This window comes from Haliotis asinina, chromosome 8, assembly GCF_037392515.1.
Source record: "Haliotis asinina isolate JCU_RB_2024 chromosome 8, JCU_Hal_asi_v2, whole genome shotgun sequence".
NCBI classification, from domain to species: Eukaryota; Metazoa; Mollusca; class Gastropoda; order Lepetellida; family Haliotidae; genus Haliotis; species Haliotis asinina.
In genome coordinates, this window is record NC_090287.1 from 32,023,904 (window position 1) to 32,046,327 (window position 22,424).

A 22,424-nucleotide genomic window follows, 5' to 3' on the forward strand; every position below is an offset into this window, starting at 1 on the left:
CACAACTGACATGAGAAAAATGTCGGAGAAGTCGGAGAAGTAAACCAAATTGCATTCGAGAGGTCGACAGATTCGGCAAGCTCAGTGTCATGTTGCGGGGTGCAATATCAAACAATCAAAGATCAGATTTCGTGATGGTTCAGGGGAATTTGACAGCAAATTGGCGCACCAGGGAAGTCCTTACACGCCACATGCTTCCGACTGTGGACCGAAAGAGGGAGTTGTTCCAACATGGCATATACTTCACATTTTGTGCGCGTCATGGCCCACCACCTTGACAATTCTCGTGTCAATATCATGTCATGGCCTTTCCGATCATCAGATCTAAACCCAATAGAACATCTATGGGATGATCACGATCGATGGGTACGACAACGAAAAAACAAGCCAAAGATGCTTCAACAACTGACTGTCGCATTGCAGGAAGAGGTGCAAATTCTGAAAGAGCGACTTCGCCAACTTGCCAGTCTGTGACGACTCGGTTCTGAGCGGTAACTGCTGCCAATCTTGGGTATACAAAGTACTGAATTGGACGCCATATTGTGAAGTTGAGTAAATAGCAACACAGCGATAAAGGCAGCTGATGTTGTTTTGGCGAACAGACGTACGAAGCTTCATCTGTTTTACCAAAGAAATAATTAGGAGATAAACATCATGTGTTGGCCAATTTCCGGGTGTTATTGAGTATTTGAAGCATGGGAGTGCATTTGGGACCGAATCTAATACCATTTCATCATGTTTTCCAACCAATCAGATTACAGAACACAGTGACTTTTGGATTACAGTTAAACGTATGCAACAAACTCTTACACAATGGCGTATGGGTTTCGTTTTTTTTCATTTTGAGGATTGTAAATAATTTTCTAACACACAAAGTCCGAACGTCAGTTTGCTGAAACTATGTTCAAGGAAGTGAGATCATAGGGGTTGGGGTTGGAGGATATCACTGATGGCCACCATGTCAAATCTAGCTTGCATAATCTTTTCCTTGTGCTGTTTTCCTCCTACCTGGAGAACAGATGTATTCCAATTATTCAATACCCATCACGATGACATGAAGCAAGGCCTCCACTGTACTAAAGTTGAAGTCGCATAAGACTCCTAACCTACCCTTGAGTCAACCGAACACAGTCAAGGTAGGTAAGTATTGTATCTTTTCTCAGTTGTTTAATTGTTTATTGTTTAATGAAATGAAAGTTTAGAGATTAAGGTTGTGCTGTTTTGGGTAGACTTTTAGTGTTTCATTTTAAATATTTCAGATGAATCGAAAGTTGAACTATTCCACGTGCATTTGGCTGTTGTGTTTAGGAGTTGAAATGAAACATGACTGGTGTGTTTCAACAACCTTTTCTCGCTGTTTTCTGACAATGTGCCATTTCACTCAAACTACAAGAATATTGAATCAGTTGCTTCAATAAATGTTTTAACATATTGTTTAAAGTGCCCATAACGAACACACGAAGTGGCATTTACCTTAGAGTATACCTCACCACGATTAAGCTTGCATATGCCTTTCACATTGTAGAGTGTTCCCATACTTTTTGTTCGTAGTACATATTCACATGAATATATTTAGCTATTTGTTCGTTACCCTTGAGTTCTATTAAGCACGACTTATCAGCGAATACTATCATGGCTTCACAGTTCTCACAAATTGTCGAAAACAAATATCACACTGCATTTTGTGTTCATTTGTCAATAATGATTGAAATTTAGGCGTGACTTCAGGCCTTTAAGTGTTACGGAACATTGATGAAATTAAGCTCAGTCTTAATTAATGCACTTTCTTGTCTGTTCATTTCCTAGAATGGGAAACATTGGTGCCTGCCTTCTTGGATTGATATATGCCATATCTATTTGGACCTTCATGCAAGCCGACCAGCTTACACTGAAACGTCCCTGTATGCTACGTCATGAGCCACACGACTACATCGCTGATTGCCGTAACAGGAATCTCACAGACATCCCCAATGGTCTCCCACCGAACATCAATGCCTTGCTTCTCAGAAACAACATCCTTAATATAACACGCCTTCCGGCTGGATTGTCCAGGTTCTCTGACCTCAGCCATCTGGATTTGTCCTGCAATCAACTGCGTGTCTTGCAGCCAAGAACCTTCATTCACCTTAACAATCTTGACACTCTAAACTTAGAAGGAAATCATCTCCCACTGAACAATTTGGCCTATCCAAATGCGACGTTTCGGGGTCTTCCAAACCTGCGGTCACTGAAGATAAACAACAATGTCAAAGATCAGGATCTGACCTCAGATATGGACTATCCCAGTTATGTACTGTCAGAGTTGTCTGACCTTGAGGAACTACTTATTGATGGTATACCTTCAGGTGAATTCGGCGAGGAGTTTCGTTCTCTCGGGAAACTGACAAATCTAACATTGTCAGGGAGAATAGGTACATGTAATATTCCTGACATCAGGGGAGACTACTTTAAAAATCTGAAGCATCTGACCTACCTGAATATGACACAATGTTCCATATCTCGCATTCGAAGGGGGGCATTAACTAATTTACATAACATCACTATCCTTGATATGTCCAGCAATTCACGAATGGACATGAATCATGTGGAAAATATTTCGTATGGACTGCAAAATTCCTCGGTTGAAATATTGAAACTAAATTCAATGGTGAGTGAATATGAAACGTGTATTGTTATCAGTAAGCTGATAGCTCAGTATCTTCACACTACCAATTTAAAGGAACTATATTTGAACGATAATTATATTGTTTCCGCTGAAATGGGAGTATTGTCACTTCTTCCAAAAAGTCTTGAGGTCTTTTCCATCAGGAAAAGCAGACTTGTGTATGGGACTTTCTTTGAACAATTGTATCATCTGGAAAACGTACGGATCATTGACCTAAGCGAAACTATAGGCTCTGCTTTTCCTATCACACCCGGCTTAACATTTAGTCTTCCTCCTAAACTGGAGTATTTCTACTGTGAAGACAGCACGTTTAGGTTTGCGTTTGAAAATGTCAACTTTACTTCCAACAAACTTAAGATGGTCAGTTATAGGAAAAATGTCATAACCCACTGGGTTGGACGAGTGTATGGTTTGAACCATGTTAGTGAATTAGACCTATCAGAAAACTTCTGTGAACGTATTGACGACGGTTGTCTGCTAGGATTTACACATCTAAAGATATTAAGAGCCAACAGTAATTACCTTGGGGAATTTTTACGGAAAGATGAAACAGGACAGGCGTTTGCTTATTCGCCAACTCTGCAATTTTTGGATCTATCTTTGAACAGGATTCAGATCCTGCCAGAGAATGTGTTTAGAAACCTTGTCAGTCTAAACACCTTGAACCTAAGTAAGAACAGTATCAGTAACCTGGAATTCAAGATAACTCACATGACCAATTTGACATTTTTAGACTTAAGTTCAAATGAGATTTCATCTCTTGATCACATGTTTATGTCCCAACTGGACTTAATCAGCAAGACCTCTGTTTTGAAAGTAGACCTGTCAGACAATCCTCTAATCTGTTCCTGTGTAACATTGTATTTTATACAATGGATGACACAAAGAAAGGGTTTGTTTGTCAACCAACATTTGTATGAATGTTCCAAAGATTCTGGATGGTTGTACAAAGAAAACGTGTTTGAGATTCTTTTACAACTACAACAGAAGTGCGTTTCTCATTTTGATTTAGCAATGGGTATGTTGGTTTCCATAACAAGTGTCACCTGCATCTTAATTGCATCTATCCTCTACAGGTATCGATGGAAGCTGAGATACTTGTATTACGTAGCCCGAAGACATTACCGAAATGTTAACCTGACTCAACATGGGAATGGTTTTGAATATAATGCATTTATATCGTATGCTGATGAAGACAGAGACTTTGCTCTGCACATGTTCATTCAGAAGCTTGAAAGAGAAGGTAATCTTCGACTGTGTCTTCACCATCGAGATTTCATTCCAGGTGAGCCAATAGCTGCCAACATACTGTCAGCTATCCAAAAGAGTCAATTTGTTGTCATTGTATTGTCGCCTAATTTCCTGGACAGTTACTGGTGCAGGTATGAGTTTGAGATGGCTCGGATGGAAGGACTTTACACAGAAAGGAACATGGTAGTCCTGGTGAAATACAAGGAGGTTCTGCCCAAGCTTGTTCCCCGAGATTTGTTGTACATGATGCACACACAGACCTTCCTGGAGTACCCACAGGACACAGATGACCAGGACACGTTCTGGACTGCTCTCAAAGATGCCATTGAAGCACCTTGAAAACTTATTGGACATGATTTGAACCAAAGTCATATGCTTCGTATATTGCATAGACCAGTGTTTGAATGTAAATTCTTACAGTTTCAAGGTTTTGGCAACATCGGAAAGTCGTTCTATGCAATAATTATAAATGAGACATTTATTGAAATGAATGTTTTGTGTATTTTGATGCGCCAAAGTCTTGTTTGGCTCCATACAGTGCGATTGACGTGTTTTCAGTTACATTTTCTCTTTAAGTTACAACAAATGAACCGTGATTTTTGTAAATACATGTTAAACCTGTAGTCCATGATCTGAAAGATAGAGAATAAGCCGGATTGCGTAAGGTCTGAGGTCGGGGTGTGTGACTAAACATTTTGGCATATGGCTGTACTGACATCAACGTAACGTGTAGTTTTGCTCACTATGACTGAACTAGAAAGTAACATGGATATGCTATCTATACTATAGTATGCAAACTATACTATGTGTTTTCGTGATACTGTTGCAACGTAAAGCAAAAACATTTGCAAAATAACCATGCGTTATTTAACAGGGCAGAGTATATATAATCATTTTACATCCATGACATCGGTTTTTCTCATGTCACGACATGTAAATTACCAGGAAATAATGAATACTGATAATAAGTGCACATCAGATCCTGACAGCGTGTACTTTAAAACTTCTTAAAACACGGAAAATTTCAGTAAATTCGCACACCACCCTTTCCACCTTGTATTTTGCTTCTTTCATTTATTTTATATATTTTTTGTTTATTACTTCTTATTTGAAAAACGATACTTACCATGAAATCTATTAATGTAATTAGATCCGAATTATTCACGATCATGCACGGTAGGATGATGTACAGGCTGTTCGTCCCCAATTGTATTGTAGGCGGACACATGGACTCTAGTATGATACCGCACGCATGACAATCTGAAACTTTAAAAGACCGTAACTTGAATAAACAGCTTAATGTAAAATGTTTGTGTGTTTGTTGGTCAGGGAATCAACATTCTTTTCAATCTATGTACAGGTAAAATAGTTTACCATGTATGTCTTGTTATATCGTGTCACATTATAGAGTGAGCAAGGTTTTACGTCGCTTTTAGCAATATTCCCGTAATATCACAACGGGGGACTGCAGAAACCCAATTGGGGAATCAAACCTTGTCCTCTGCGTGACGGGTGGACACTTTAACCACTGAGCTACATGGCAGAAGAAGGTTTAGTTGACTTTTAGGGCAGCATTTGTTTCATGTCTTTCACGGACCCACCATGATCTAAGTTAGGTCATGCTGTTAGGTTGTTGTACCCAGAGGACAACAACATAGCAAAAGTTGACAACAACACATTCTTGATGAGTCATTAATAGCAATACAATTGTAAAGCAGCGTATTCCAGCAATATCATGGCGGGGACACAAGAAATGGACTTCATGTCGCTGTATGAACTTATATCTGTCTGTCTGTCTCCGTATGGGATACGTCTTTGTATTTTGTGTGCGTTGATCGGCATCATTCTCTCACAATAGTTTTCTAAGTTTGCAATTTGTAAAATGAGATAAATATTCAGCTATGATAACTGATAGTTTCTCATGGCAGGGTTATTATGTAATTGAGAGTTATCCCCCTTGATCACATCAACCTTCCGTTCTACCACACATACCTAGGCTTGACACTACTTCGTACTTGAATAATAAGTGCGTTTAGTTTTATGCCGCGTTTGGCATTATTCCAGCAATATCACGACGTGGGGCACCAGAAATGGGCTACATGCATTGCACCCATGTAGGGAATCGAAGTCGGTCTCTGACGTGGCGAGCGAACGCTTTAACCACTGAGCTACCCGCCGCCCCGACCCACTATGAAGTATCGATGAAAACAGGTGTTTTCAAGGATGAGCATACCTCAACAAATGCGGCGTGACGAAAGATCTTTTTAACCATTAGGCTACCGCATCCTCCTGCACGAATGACCAAATATCTTCTGTTACATGAAATCAGAAACCAGAACTCGGACACTCATATTTCGAGCAGTTTTGAAGCGGAATTCGACTTCGTCGCGTTACGGGCAATAACAAGAAGTCCTTCAGTCTAATGTCATCACAAAATTTATTTCATATAAATTAGAAGCCATTTATAATGACAATGCTATCTAAGTGTTATACAAAATAAATGCTTCACTACGACTCATGTACAATAAATGACAAAACAGTTTTCAAAATGTAAACATTGAAGCATCTGTTAGTACTCGTGCACATCTAGGCCTGTGGGAAATTGTCACTGGAACCATCTGCCACGAGTGAGTGAGTGAGTGAGTATGGTTTAACGCCTCGTTATGCGATATCCCAGCTACACAACGGCGGGAGACAACAGAAATGACTGCCACGACAAACCGTCATAATTAAGCTGCGGCTATATCATAAGCATGGGCCTCTCACTATGAAATAGTGAGTGAGTTTGTTTTTACGCCGCTTGTAGCAATATCACGGCGGGAGACACCAGAAATGGGCTTCACATTGCACCCATGTGAGGTACCGAACCCGGTCTCTGACCACTTGGCTACCCTCCACTCCACTATGAAATAGTGATCATACCAGGTGTTTTCAAAGGTGAGCATACCCGGAGCATACCTCAACACATGCAAAGGCAAGACAATAGCATACCCGACAAATACCCCAAAACCAAAAACACCACCAGGCACCATTTTCGCTCACAGATTCATCAAATCTGGAGATACAATAACGCAGGGGTAGCATCGTTTCAGAACAGGCCGAAACACGTTTGTTTACATAGAAACTGAATACAGAAATAGCAAAATATCTCTTGTGAACCATTTGTCATTTTTAAGTTGTCGCCTACAAAGAGGGACACGGTGTTCAGGGGATAAAGTCCCGTTTGTCGTATTTGCAAGGACAAAAGGTCATCAAATTATCCAACTACAACAGGTAAGATTATCATAAGCTGAGAGAGTAAACGTTCATATACACATAGATCTACTGACTTGACAAGCCAAGTCAATGTTAAAAGTGCATAGATCATCTTTGGACGGACGTCTTGGCGGATATGTCTGGCAAAGTGTAAATGCTGATTAGTTTCACGGTGAGTTTTATACACTAAAACCTAAGGTTGCCACTTTTGTGTAATAAAATATTTCTTCAGCAACATTTTTCATCGCTACGATTATTCTATCGATGTTTAAGAGTATTTTCTCCCTATTTCAACTATTTCCTCGTTACTGCGAGTATTTTCTCGTTACTGCAATTAATTCCTCGTCACTTCCAGGGTATGCGTATTACTTTCAAGTTTCTTTCAAATCTCGAAACTTCAAGTTTTTGAAAGAAAAATGAAACAAGAAGAAAAACTCGAAGCAGTGAAAAAAAACCTGAAATCACGAGAAAATACTCGAGGTAACGAGTAATACTCAAAATTTTACACAGAAAAGTCTTGGACTTACAGGTTTAAAAAGACTCTTTAAGGAACGGGTTATTACTCGAAATTTCAACGAGTCTTGAACTTTTGCGGTTCTTTAAAAAATAAAACAAACAAACTTGAAGCAACGAGAATAAACTCGAAACGACGAGGAAAAAATAAATAGCTAGAAACTTCGTTGAATAAATATGTTATATCACTAAAGTAGCAGCATTAGACTTTGATAGTTATGCATAGAATAGGAATGGGCGATTCAAATGAGTATCAAAGAAATTACGTGAAAATGTATAACGCGAACAAGCAATGTATAACACTGCTACAATGCCGTCATATTTCAAGACCATTTCAATGGTATTTCAAGACCATTGTACCCTGCATATGCAAACCCACGTTTGTTTCAATCTGTTGCTTTAACAAAATTGAAAGTGTTTGTTTACAAGCATAAACTGCTGTAAACAAATATGGAGAATATGGCATCATAATTATATCATGGATTCACTGTGGTGTTTTACGTCACAGTCACAAGTCGTTGGACAATATTGACAAACTTTATGGATAACAAATACTTTATTACGATAAAGATCGTAATAAAGAATTTGTTATCCATAAAGTTTGTCAATCTTGTATTCCCCAACTTCTAAAAGGCGACCCAAAGAAGTTAAGGCGTTGGACGGCAGTCTGCAAATAACGGATCCTGGAACATAAGGTCCAGTAACTGTTATCATGAACATAGGTCTACATAATAGGGGAGGGAAATAACAAGCATTAAGCCAGTCAACGATCACACCAACCGATCACGTTAGTACGGGTTGCTGAAGATTGATTTTAACCAGGTTTTCATTGGGTTTGTGTTGTGGAGGAGAGCGACAAGACATCGATGGCAAAAGTGTTTGTTGTTGTAGTTAACATACACATATACTGGACAAAAATAGTTAGGGATATTTGTAAATTTTGAAATTATGAATATGCGACATACTGATAAAATATCAGTCATAAACACAAAAAAATCCCTAACTTATTTTGTCCAGTATAATATGCGACAAATTAATATCGTGATTTGGCCACTCTGCGGCCAGGAAGGGAATTATTATACTGATCATCACGCAAGTTATGAAGAATGATGTGAGCAAAGACGTACAGACGTAGAGTGAGTGAATATGCTTTTACACCGCTTTTAGCAATAATCCAGCAATATCACGGCGAGGGACACAGAAACAGACTTTACACATAGTGTTTACCCTTTATGAGACCTTTCGCGTGCTTTCCACCTTGAAATTACACACACTGTGCCCATGTGGGGAATCGAACCTGGGTCTCACGCGTGACGAGAGAACGTCTTAACCACTAACCTATCCCGTCGCCCCCTTAAAGAAGTAGACACTGAGACTAGAAGCTGCTGGAGATTGGGTCCCAAGGAAAAGACCAATCAGATATGTAAAATAGGTCACGTGGGGAAGACTGTTATGACATGGGCAATCACATGCATGGGTAGGTCAGAAGAAATGAATATTCACGAGGTGAAGGTTATTCCGAAATGGACAATCAAACGCATTTGGCGGCGATGAAAACATGAATGGTCGTATCCGGTAACTCATTCAGCCGGAGACGAAATTCTGGAGATTATCGTAAACGCTGTACTATGGGGTACACGTCATAAATATAATACATTGGATGGGGTATTTTATACACACGTGGAGAAGGCTGTTGGAAGCTGTAAGGTATATTTCAATGCTGTCAGTGGATATGATAATTGATAAACAATGATTAAAACATAAAGTTAACAGATATGGTTGGAGATTCTGAACGTCACAATATCACAAATATGCTTTGAGAATGTTTTATGGTGACAAACAAAATGGTTGAACTTATTTCAGTGCTCTTTGACTGAAAGTTTCCCTGTTGCCACAAACCACTGCCATAGGGCATTTTGTAAACCAACATTTTAAAAACCTGTATTCGAAAGGTGTTGTTAGAATGTACAGTCACGACAACCGTTAATATACAGATTATCAAGAACAATGGCTTTCGAGAATACAGCCAACAATTCAAATTCAACTAAAACTTAATTAAGACAGACTCTAAAGTCACAAAAGAGTCTTAAACTCTTGCATACTCGAACTAATGAGAGAGATTCGGCAAAATGTATTTTGATCATAATTTTTAAGACAGAGCTAACAATAATATACGGGACAAGATAAGTTAGGGATATCGGTATTTTTATCACTGATATTTTATCATCATTATTCATAATTTCAAAATTTACAAATATCCCTAACTATTTTTGTCCAGTATACTTTTATACTTCAGCAAGCTGCGCTGCCGAGTACAGCGAAACTCATCAGCATGGACGAAATCGCCCATATTAGCACAGGATGGCGGAATTGTCCAGATCGTAGGCGTAGACGTGGACGTACAGTAGACAATGGAGGTGACGACATGTGAAGTGTACAGTAGAAACAGCAGTTTGATTGTCTGGATGACATATTGCGGCTTGTTCGGGAAAATTAAAAATTATCTTGGCAAATATCAAGTCATGTCACGAAAATCCGAACATAATGATCAAAACTGACATGCGGGTCGTGATATATACTCCTATCACGTTATACCCCCTTCTCATGTTTAACATTTGCCAATATGGTTTTAGGGGATAATCATTTTATCCTAAACATATACCAGATCCAGTTTTTAATAATGAATATGATGCAATGACAAACCTTAATGAATTCATAACCACATTTGGCACGTGAAATTTATCATTACTGCAGAGATATGTTTTTAAAAAAAATCACAAATTAAACAAAATCAGTTCAAACAAAATGGCCGCCCCTTTCATGACGTATTTTTCAAGGCGTATTTGTAACCTGGACTAAACTGGCATGATGTAAAGGACACGTGACATTCTTATAGGTATGAATCGTGTACAGAGCGTTTGCATTCCTCACCACGAAACACATCATATCCTGTTTAGTCCTGATGGTCACGATACAAATGTCATGACGGAAGTTGCTGAGAGTTCATAATATAATGCCATACGATATTACTATTGTAATTTCATACGGCACGATCGGACACAACAGAATGTCAAACATTTCGGCATGGAATGCACTCCAACATCATTTTACAATCCGTATTAAATAACGTGTATTAATTAAGAATACGTTACGGATATCACCTAGGGCGTTCGTGACTCACTCGTGTTATTCCGAATGATGACGAATGGGGCTAGGGGTGACCATGGATAGCTGAGGGACATCTAATTCCAAACACAAACAATACGTCTACATATATTGCGCTTTGTATGATCGAATTAAATTTTCAAATGAAAAAAACACACAATAACACACACCTAATGTTTACCACTGCGTAAAAATTAGGTATGTTAACACTGGATGGGGTAAGTCAACACTGGATGGGGTAAGTCAACATTGGATAATTGTTTCCTCAGTAAATACTACGAAAGCCTATTAGGGTCAAATCCGTATCTGAAATTTGCGTTTTAAAAAACCGTATTTACGAGATTTTAAAAAAAAGTCGTAATTACGAGATTTTTTTTAAGAAGTCGTAAATACGAGATTTTAAAAAAAAGTCGTAATTACGAGATTTTTTAAAAAAAGGTCGTAAATACGAGATTTTTAAAAAAGTCGTAATTACAAGCTTTTTTTAAAAAAGTCGTAATTACGAGATTTTAAAAAAATCTCGTAATTACGACTTTTAATCTCGTAATTACGACTTTTCAAAACGCAAATTTCTAATAGGCTTTCGTACTAATCTTCGTGCAGAAGCTCAAATTTTATGTCTTCCTGATGTGCCTGCGGTAGACCTTCAACAGATTTTCCTCTTTCAAACATCTCGTCTTGCACTTACAAATAACAGATGACTGTCAATCCTAATAATTCAATAGGAAAACAATAACAATTTGCACCAATTTGACGACAAGCCTCCATCAGCCAGACTTGACATGTATTCAGTTGTGAAAAGCTGCTATTGAAAAACCGGATAATTGAGGATGTTGAGCACCTCCTGACATATGTGATCAAGGATACCTTCTCTTTGATTCAGTTTGTGGAGACGATATACAAAACAGTGTTGAACACTGTAGCTGTGTCGGAAGAGGCACCCTGTTGGTAAATAAGCACTATATCCGTCAATGTGTTAATGCACACTACCAATGGAGCACTAGCGTAGATTATGTTGGGGTACTGTGCTATTCATGAATTACGAATGAACAGCTCCATAGCCTGATGAGGTGATCGAAATAGCAACGGTCGTTCATTTCAAGCGTGCATGGGTTGCACAATTCACACTGGAATTCTAACAATGCGCAGCAGGTTCTCTGATGTTCTACTTGATTTGATTATGACACATGGCAATTGATTGCAATAAGAACAGCATTGTCATTTAGCATTTGCGCTGCCTTGATCGCGTGTCGAAATTCACATAGTTTTACAACAAATGTTCATTAGATATGCATAAAGAAATCTTGTGCATTCTCAAATCCATAACGTGTTTCACTAGAGCTGAAATGACACGATGTAAATGTTGAAGTGGTGCGTGTTCAAGTCACGTCACACGATGTAAATTTTGAAGTGATACTTCCTTAAGTCTCAAGCGTGTCACGTCACACGATGTAAATGTTGAAGTGATGCTTCCTTAAGTCTCAAGTGTGTCACGCCACACGATGTAAATTTTGAAGTGATGCTTCTTTCAGTCTCGAGTGTGTCACGTCACACGATATGAATGTTGAAGTGATGCTTCCGTAAGTCTCAGGTGTGTCACGTCACACGATGTAAATGTTGAACCGATGCTTCTTTAAGTCTCAGGTGTGTCACGTCACACGATGTAAATGTTGAACCGATGCTTCCTTTAGTCTTAAGTGTGTCACGTCACACGATGTAAATTTTGAAGTGATGCTTCTTTAAGTCTCAGGTGTGTCACATCACACGATGTAAATGTTGAAGTTCTCTTGCCTGAAGCAGAGCTGGGCTTCCTGCAGGATCCGCAGTCTTGGACCCATTGGGATCCCTATGCTCTGCAACCGGTCCTCTGTCATGTAGGGCAACTCTATCATGCCGATGTGTTCATTTGAGAAGTTCTTGGAATATCTCTGAAGGTAAAATTAGAAGCATTAAAGCAGTTGAGATGTTAGTGTTGAGTGAACATTATTTCACTTCTGTTGGATTTAGGAAGAACGTCGACTCAGGGGAGTGAGTGAGTTTAGCTTTCACTTAAAAATATTCCCACAATATCATGACTGGGGGCACGAGAAAAGGCCCTCACACATTATCCCCCTTTGGACAGCCGAAAACGGGTCTTGGGTGTGACGATTGAACTTTTTAACCACTGGACTATCCACCGCCCAAATATAAAAAATTCATGATACCAGGTGTTTTCGGGAAGGTGAGCATATCCGGAGCATACCCGGAGCATACCCGGAGCATTACCCTAAGACATGCAAAGGCAAGGCAACAGCATACCCGAAAATACGGAACAACCCACCCCTTCCTCCCCACTTCGACGCAGATGTTAAACCAATTGTAATAAGAGCAGGACAACTCTGGAATTTGAACCTACAGTCAGCAGATTCTGAGACGTATAAGGGATACAACTGAGTCGCCTTAGATAACGTGGACAGAAGTTGCCTCCAAACCATTCTTCTGATGTGTAAACGATAACTCATTAGTATTGAGAGAGTTAGTTAATGCTGCAAGGCCCACGCAAAATCAAAAAGACAAAACCAGTACTTGGGCCTCACACAAGGTATTATCAAGAGGAATCGATCAGTGGTCTTCGAGCAAACGCTTTATCCACCATGGTATTTCAAAATAGTAGAAAACGATCCGAGTTTCATACTTACTTCGTAACCCAGTTTCTGTAAAAATATTTCCAAAAGAGGAGGTTCCTGGCCAAAGAATCTGGAAAGAGTGTTGTTGGCTTTAGACATTGATTAAATAAACGAATTTAGCATAGGCTATGTTATTTATTTCGGTGTATAGTTCTTAATTCAACGTTGTCACAACATGAAACATAATCAAACCAATGTCAATGAAAATTGGAAGACTCTATTTCCATGTTTATATCTTATCTTATCAACTATCAGCCCAAGAATGAGCAAGTGGAGGATAATATCAAAGCAGTCTTCCTAAGAAGCGAAGTCTGATTTAACTGTTTCGTTTCATGGAACACACGTTTTAACCACTTGGGTATCCAGCCAGCTCCAGGGATACACTAAATATTCCAATCCAAATGGAGCGAAAAAGAAAACTAAACTGTACACTGGCATACAGTAACAAAATCATTCCAAATACCAGAATGTCAAGGACACCGCTTGATACGGCGGTCGGAATGAGCCTTACTTGGTCAGTTTGTTTACACGCTTTGGGTTGGTCAGTGAAGGAATCCATCCCCTGAACCTCTCGAAATCGCTGACGTTGTTGTTGAGAGGAGTATTGTTGAGGTTGTGTAGATGTTGCTGTTGACGTAGTTCTCGTAGTTCTTTCTTAACTGTGTCCATCTCGTGGGTCAAGGACGTCTGGTTCCGTAGCTCCGACGAGAGGTGCGCCACGCTCCGCGCCAACGTCACCACGTGGGATTCAAGTTTCTGGAAGCGTCGCTGAATTGCTCTGAAAACATATGTAATGGATAGTGTAACCCTCCTGTGTCGAGGTGCATGCTTGTGTCAAATTGTACGCTATCTAATTTGCATCATACATCTCCCGAAGCGAAAGTACATATTATATTTGACTACTACTACTTTAAATACAAAAACATCATAAACGATTGCTGTATACCATAGATAGGTCAAAGAGTGAAAACAAAATCACTGGTAAACAGCATGAACAACCAATTGATCAGTCCCTTCCTGACAGAATGATATCAAAGCCTAATGTCAATCTACTCTCACGGCCAAAGTGAATAGTCAAAGATGACATATTTCTTATACAAATACACGGCAGTCACGCTGAACACCCGATTTCGAATCCCTACATGAGTGCAACACGTGGAGCCCATTTCTTGCGTCCCCCGCCTTTATATTGCTGGAATACTGCTTTTAAAACTCTACTCACTCATTATAAATATACGGTCTAGGAATATGAACGAAGGCACACTTTGTATAGGGAAACGGTGGTTTTTGTTGTTTAAAATTCAAAGTTCTTTCGGATCATTTAGAACTTCTGATTAGCACTAACAGAAAATGAATGTTTCCCGTGAACATCTTGATTTTTGTTAAACGTCTTCAAAGCAAATAACAAGCGCCATAACCTTCACCGATACAACCGTACGACTCACTTGATATCACGGGAGTAGTTCCGATGGGAGGCGCTAGACCGGAAGCGCTTCCCTCTGTTGATGGAGCTGGTATCGGAGCTGCCGATGCTCCATCTCCTCCTGAAGGAGGTCCTGGGGATGTCCGCCCCTGCCTGACGGAGGACCTGATGGTACACAGACTCCAGCCCCTGCAGCTTCTGTCGGAGGGCCCTAGCGTCCTTGGGGGAGATGTTGTCGGTGTCTGTGAACTGCTCACTTTCAGGGTCCACCATCAACATCGTATTTTCCACATCAAAGGACAAGTTACTCTCGTTACCGGACTCTCGCAGATCCTCCAGACTGTGAGCTTGGACTGAGAAATTCAGAAAGTCATGAGGAAAATGTAAAGGCAACCCTCTATCTTAACGTTGTAGCGATTTGTTCGTGAGTGCGAAATTTTCATACGCTGCAGTTATACATGTAGGGTCTACACTATTGTCTGTTTGCAGTGAAAACGTACCGATGAATTTCCCTTTAATCAAAAAGGTAAACCAAATAACGTGAAATTAAGATTGCGAGTCCTCATAATTTTACCTTGCTATCTGAACACTGAAATCTCAGAATTTTATTTAACTTGGGTTGAAAGATGTGTACGATCACAGATTCAAAACGGTACTATTGGTTTGTATTACAAGGGGGTAAGTTGAATAAATTCTGAGATTTAAATGTTCAGTTGGCAAGGTAAAATAATGAGTCACAATTGGGACAGTCCTCCACATGTATATCATAAAACATGTGACAGCTTCACAGATGCCTTAAATGTCATCAAAGAACTTTGAGCTTGACGATACCTGAAGTCTTCGTAGAAGGTGCACGTTCAATAGTTCCTCGAAATTGCGATATGAAATGATGTTCGAAAATTGGTCGACGTAAATTAAAAGCTTTGAAATTAATGAAACTGATAAGGAAGATAGTAAACGACCGAAGTTTAAATAGGTGAAAAAACTCGGAAAGATTTATATCCAAATCCAAAATCCAATATTTAAGTTTGAAAAAAGTTGGTGCAAACTGGGAGATTATGAACAGATTGTAGATTATCTCTGGAACAAACTAACAATTACAAACATTATCAAAGAGATACTGGGCTAAAACTTGACCCCGAAACACATTGAATTAATTAATAATAGCACATCTACGATACACAAATCATGTATATCACCATCCATGTTCTGGCCACTATCGAACATACAGTGCCCGACAGTTGGCAACAAATTCTCACCTCTGGTAAGATTGGTCTTGGTTCTGTGGTGCTGTCTGGGTGCTGGGTTCACCCTGGGTGCCTTCTTGCCATGCCTACCAACGCCTATCATGTCAATCTGACTACTGGACGCCCTGAGGTCTCGCTTGTCGAACACAGACCCGGGTCTGGCTGTGGATGACAGGAGATCGGGCGTCTTGGGTGGGGACACGTTACTGGCGCTGTAGGAACGGCTGTACTTGGATAGGGGCTCAAGGCCTCCCCTAGGGGTTGAGTCGGGGGATAGGGGAGGAAGGGGCGGGGTCACAGAGCGGGAAGAAGACTCACTTGCATAGTCAAATATACTCTCTGCAGCTCCTATATGATATTGGCCGCTTTCATCATCGCTATCAACAAAACCCTGGTTCACATGAGGAGATGGGTTGGTTTCTGAGAGTCTAGAAGGATGCACTTTATGCTGGGAAGATTGCTCGGCTTGAGAATGTCTTTGAGCTGCAATATTAGTCCGGGGAGATATTTCCGGCGGTATTCTATTTGGCACAGGATTAGTCCTAGAAAACACACTATTTTCATCATTGTTCCTTTGTACCTGGTTTAACCTGGAAAACGCGTTATTGTTTTCACTGTCACCTATCCTTTGCACCGAAAGCCTTTGCTCCAATGACCTAGCAATGTCCTTTTCATGACGACTGTCTGTCGTCTGCCTGTTGCCTGACGACCCTTGACCTTGTGTAGCACTTGTAGGACGACTTCCGGGTTGGTCTGGATATTTGGCAGAGGGTCCCAGTGCCTGTTCAGACATAGCGTCCTGGTTGTTGTCGGCGGTGTCGTCTCTGACGTCTTCGTTGTCATCGTCATCTTCTTCTGGTTTAAACGTGCTGAAGCCGGTGTTCTTTCCAGAGAAGGAGCTTGAATTTGACCCTGACTGTTGACCTTGAGTACTTGAACTTTGACCTGTGGGGCTGATTCTGACAGTGGTACTCAATTGGTCCAAACTTGATTTTCTTTGATTATGCTGTTGTTCCTGATGTTGCTGTTGTTGTTGTTGTCGTTGCTGCTGTTGCTGTTGGTACTGTTGAAGATGTTCCTGTTGCTTTTCTTTCTGTGTTGGTCCCAATGCGAATACCCCCTGAATACATCACAAAGAATATAATTGGCCATGTAAGGATTTATATGATCAAGGGCATGTCAACACAATAAAGTTTCGGGATAATACCGGCATACCTGTCTCACCACATCACGAATAGCTGCGAAAGAGCTGATGCGGCAATTAGCAATCCTCACTCACTCACTCATTAACTCCTGTAGCGACAAAACTGATAAACCTCACACAATTGTGTTCATGTGAAAAATAAAAACAAAAATCACACAATTAATCCAGCAATCTGAATACATCGTTTTCAGTGACGTTCCTGACGAGGTTATTTGCATTTATGTCTCTCGTAGGGTTGGAAGTTCTGTGAAGGATGTTTTGTTGATAAGATAAATTCTATTATGAATCTGTACTCAATAATCCATTGTTTGAAATTAAAAATGTAATAGATCTGTAAATAATCGAGTCAGACGACTGACATTATGAGTAACCGATTAACTCATTTGGGATACGATGAAGTGTCAACCAAGTCAGCGAGTCTGGCCACCCGATCCCGTTAGTCGCCTCACATGACAAGCATGGCTTGCTTTAATTACTTACATAGTAGGAGTTCTGTGGATTCTGGGAGGAGGACTGGTTGCTGGCGGGCCTCCACTCCGGAGCTCCGTAAAGCCGGTTCCAGGCAGAGCGGAGGTCATCCCCGCCTACTTTAACTGGACGGGCGCTGGACACCCTATGTGGTCATGGAAAACTGGACATTAATCATGAATGTCTTTGTACTCTAACAGCAAGCTAGCTTGCAAACCAACCATTACACACAAGTGAATTCGTATTTATGCCATCGAACTTGATCTTGTGGGGAGTTCGGTTCGGCTGAGGCAACCTATGCTACAAGTTGCCATTCATACTTACCTTCCTTATGGCTCCTGTTTAATTTATTCTCGTGGATCTGTAGACTGACACACAAGTAAGTGAGAATAGTTTAATGGCGCCCTTAGCAATATTTCAGCAATCATCATGGTACCCATGTGAAAAATCGAGCCCAGCCGTGACGAGCGAACGCTTAAACAGCGAAACCATCTCACAGCATCTGTTTCCATTAAAAGTAGGCTCAATGACATAAATGGCAAACATGGATTCTTGGGCCTCTTCTGAATTGAAACCCCCGTGTAATCCAAATGGGTCGAACATTTTGAATGCAAAACCATGCACACAGCTTCACTTACCCTTGTTTGACTGTTTGGTCGTCGGGGGTGAAGGCTGGATTCTCGTATTGCTGACGGGGAGACGGGGTCGGCTTGGGGTAAGGAGGTGGGAGTTTGGCCTTGCTGTTGTCGATGATGCTGTCCACTCTAGAACCCAGCCGTCTCTCCGACGGTTTGGAAGGCTGGATTGGAATTAAGCAAATGGTTAAAATATCGTTACATTGAGTAGACGCTAATCGAGCTTGAAACACTTCTTCCAAAACCTCATAAATAATACCTCATTAAATGGGAACGTTTGAGTTGGGTTGATGTCAGAGTCGTATTTCATTTATATGTGACATCGTATCAGTGAATGACGTTGGTCATGCACATTCAACGTGAATTTTTGCAAGTATGAGCATGTGGCGGGGGTGGATTTTTGTATTTGTGGGGGACTACCATAGTTTAGTACGGAGCATCCATATGATCGAACCCCAGAGGTACAGCTCCCCGGCCCCGACTCTCTTTGGGTTGGAATTGAAATTCTGACAAGAAAACATGCAGTTAAACTTATGGATGACATAGATTCTTACACTGTCCTCAAGCTGGAGTGACAACAACCAGACTTTGATTAACCGCAGCCTGGCAATATCCGGAAGTTGTTAACCATAAAGCTGTACGTAATTCTCCTGTTCACATACCATATTCTACGATGTTGCAAAGCAGATATTACGATTCTGCTTTTGTAATTGTGTGTAGTACAGACTGACTGTGTTTGGTTTTACACCGCTTGTAGCAACATCACAGCGGGGGACACCAGGAATGTCGGGATTCGAACCCGAGTCTTCGGCGTGACATGTCAACGCTTTAACAACAAGGCTTCCCACAACCCCAATTGTGTATTGTAAAAGAGGTGAGTATGAGACACTGTGACATACTGACCACATAACCCGCAGTCTGACCATGGAACCGCCCCTGCTGGTTGTAGCTTGCCGGTCCTGGACCTGGGTAGGCTCCTCTGTAGTACCCACTGTTGACGGTCTCGTCGTAACCCCGGGGTGTGGGAGCAGGGGGCACGAGCAGCTCACCTTCTTCATGCTGGAGAAGAAAACAAAACAGTGATGATGATTTGTGTCCTCTAACACCCAGCTTATGTCAGAGTGAGTGAGTATGTCTTTACGCCGCTTTCAGCAATTTTCCAACAATATCACGGCGGGGGACACCAGAAATGGGCTTCACACGGTTTAAACATGTTGGGAATCGAACCCAGGTCTCCTGCTTGACCAGCGAATGCTTTAACCACTAGGCTACCCCACAGTCCCATGCACAAAGGATGTGATAATTGATATATTTATAAAGATGTTATATAGGATGTCGATGCTCAAAATTCTATGTTCAAGAAGTACGTGAATTAAACTGTGCGTGCCGTCAAAAAGGGATTGCGTTCATTATTACAATAAGATATATGGATTGAAAGAAAGATTCAAGAAACCAAATATATATTTAGAATGACACCCCGGCATGGATCTAAGAAGCAGGAAAGGTCAGTGAAGCGTAAGCCGAGGCATGTTTGGAATATATATTATGATATTGATAAAAACAATTAATGCCGTTTACATTGAAAAGGAGCCGAAGTAAGATGGGAAATGGAATCTGAGAAAATCTAGACTTGCTTCATTTAGGGCTTGAACATTAAAAGGGCCACACGGAAGGTGAAATAAAGTGGTTCAGTTTCTGTGAGGCAGACTAAGGTCACGAAGAGACAACTGTACCTGTGGGGCGGGTCTAGCGGCATGAGGCTTGTTGTCAATCAGATTTTTCAATCTATCCTCCACACTCACGGTAGGGTTAAAATGACTTTGGGGCTGAAATTATGATGATAATTGATCAGTAAACAACAACAATAATACTATTAAAAGAATAAAAACACCATCAAGTTAGACTAACTATCTCCATTTTGATGATGTTTAGATTATATACTGTGTTATATTTAGATTATATTCTGTGTTATATTTAGATTATAGTCTGTGTTATATTTAGATTTAATTTATATTCTGTGTTTAACATGTGAGTGAGTGAGTGAGTGAGTTTAGTTTTACGTCGCACTTAGCAATATTCCAGCTATATGGCGACGGTCTGTAAATAATCGAGTCCGGACCAGACAATCCAGTGAGCAACAACATGAACATCGATCAGCGCAATTGAGAACCGATGACAGGTGTCAACCAAGTCAGCTAATCTGACCACCCGATCCCGTTAGTCGCCTCTTACGACAAGCATAGTCACCTTTTATAGCAAGCATGGGTTGCTGAAGGCCTATTCTACCCCGGGACCTTCACGGGTATGTTTAGCATATAAAATAGTAGCAAGGTTCCTTTCTCCTTCTCCAGGGTTTCTTCACAAACTTTGCACCCAACAGCTTGTGAAGAAACTTGGAAAAAATAAATGAACGCTTGTGCTTTTCTGTAATCCCTTCTTTTAATTCCTTCAGACTACATAACAAATTATATAACAAAGTGACCAAGTGTTCCAAATCTTACATAAATCATGAAATAAGTTACAAAAGAAGTAAAAAAACACAACATTTTTCACATATTTTTAAACAATCTCTCTTTTTGTCCATTCACATTCATACAGGGAGAGGTAGGAGATAAACACATTAATTAAAACGGATGGTCTCTCGTCTAATATTTGTGTAATATTTGAAAGAAATTAATAGAAGCGTCCATACAATCTTTACGACTCGATGTCAGTTGTCCGTAAGTGTACACCTCGGCATCATCAACTCTACCTGTGGGTGATACTGGCCCCCTGAGCTCCATGCACTGACAGCCTGAGGTGGTCTGTCCTGACCAGCACGACCCCCCTCCCAGCTGGTATGTCCCTGCCCCCTCGATGTAGGGAGGAAGGGGTTGCCAGACATGAACTGGCGTCTCTCCTCCACGCCGAACTGCGACACGCCATTGTTGCTAAGCTCCGTTGTCGACTGAAACGACCACAGTCCATCAGTGTTCCAGTCAGCGGTGGAGTGTAACGAAATACACTGACACTAAGTTCACTTAGACTGTCAGTGTTCTTAATTTTGTTCATTGTTCTGGAACTTCATATAATAATGTTAAGGTAGGATTCTGAAAGTGTCGATTGTTTAAACAATGTATTCAAAATATCAGTTATGTCGAAGTATGATTGCCCCCGCAGCCGTAGCGAATCAGCCGACACTCGTACCGTCGTACCAATAAATAAATAAATAAATAAATAAATAAATAAATAAATAAATATTTTCATGGTGTTACTGGAACATAATCCGTCGACAAGACTGACAAGTACTGACAAATTTCAAAATGTCTGAAATAGTATTCTTTGCGCATGTACATTTTACAAACGCTTGCAGCTATTGCTAATTTCGCACTTGATGTGATCCATTCTCAGCATCTGTGACTTACGACTATGTTTTGAGCTGAGGATGGGCGTGGTTCTGCCTCGTCCCTTCCTATCATCCCCGGGATGCCAGCTGCAGGAATGGGGACGCCGAAAGCTGACCTCCGCTGTGGGGGAAGGGGCTTATCTGAAATGGCAATCGAGCTACACTCCATCACTGTGAACATGGAGACACTAGCAGCTCGTAATAAAGTCAGTTTCAACTTAGGGCATTTCACCAACAAACTTAATGTTGCGTCTTACCCTTTCTAATCGGAGGGGGTTGCCCTCGATTCTGTCCCCCTTCTACTGAAAGCCTCCCCGGCATATTGAGCCAGGGAGCGTTGTCGGATTCCTGTTTCGGGGAACTCAGCCCTCCGTCTCCCTCGGAGCGGTGGCCGTACCCACTCTGGAACAGAAAAAAATAACCTTGAATAACTCGAAGTACAGTTACACATGGTTATGTCGAAGTTCTAGAAAATACGTAAATACTTCGAGTCACCAACGTTTCCACTCGTATACGTAGCAATCGAGCTATTACTTTGAGACAACTG

At 40.7% G+C, this 22,424-nt stretch overlaps 2 protein-coding genes across 2 annotated transcripts in view; one reads left to right on the top strand and one right to left on the bottom strand.

Annotated features, from left to right (window-relative positions):
- Window positions 1-1,807: 1,807 nt before the first annotated feature.
- On the top strand, window positions 1,808-4,255 carry LOC137294963 (toll-like receptor 4). The gene has a single exon (XM_067826195.1). The coding sequence runs from the start codon at window positions 1,808-1,810 to the stop codon at window positions 4,253-4,255; it is 2,448 nt and encodes an 815-aa protein (XP_067682296.1).
- Window positions 4,256-11,603: 7,348 nt separating this feature from the next.
- LOC137294177 (uncharacterized) overlaps window positions 11,604-22,424 on the bottom strand; it is a 43,405-nt gene continuing 32,584 nt past the window's right edge. The window contains exons 5-16 of the mRNA XM_067825167.1: window positions 22,135-22,279; window positions 21,897-22,018; window positions 21,245-21,439; window positions 20,226-20,318; window positions 19,396-19,551; window positions 18,496-18,656; window positions 17,870-18,002; window positions 16,198-17,305; window positions 14,961-15,291; window positions 14,027-14,293; window positions 13,528-13,585; window positions 11,604-12,777 (exon numbers count right to left, since the gene is read on the bottom strand). Coding sequence (XP_067681268.1) covers window positions 12,610-12,777; window positions 13,528-13,585; window positions 14,027-14,293; window positions 14,961-15,291; window positions 16,198-17,305; window positions 17,870-18,002; window positions 18,496-18,656; window positions 19,396-19,551; window positions 20,226-20,318; window positions 21,245-21,439; window positions 21,897-22,018; window positions 22,135-22,279 — 2,937 coding nt within the window. The 3' untranslated portion in view covers window positions 11,604-12,609. The remainder of the gene's footprint in view (window positions 12,778-13,527; window positions 13,586-14,026; window positions 14,294-14,960; window positions 15,292-16,197; window positions 17,306-17,869; window positions 18,003-18,495; window positions 18,657-19,395; window positions 19,552-20,225; window positions 20,319-21,244; window positions 21,440-21,896; window positions 22,019-22,134; window positions 22,280-22,424) is intronic.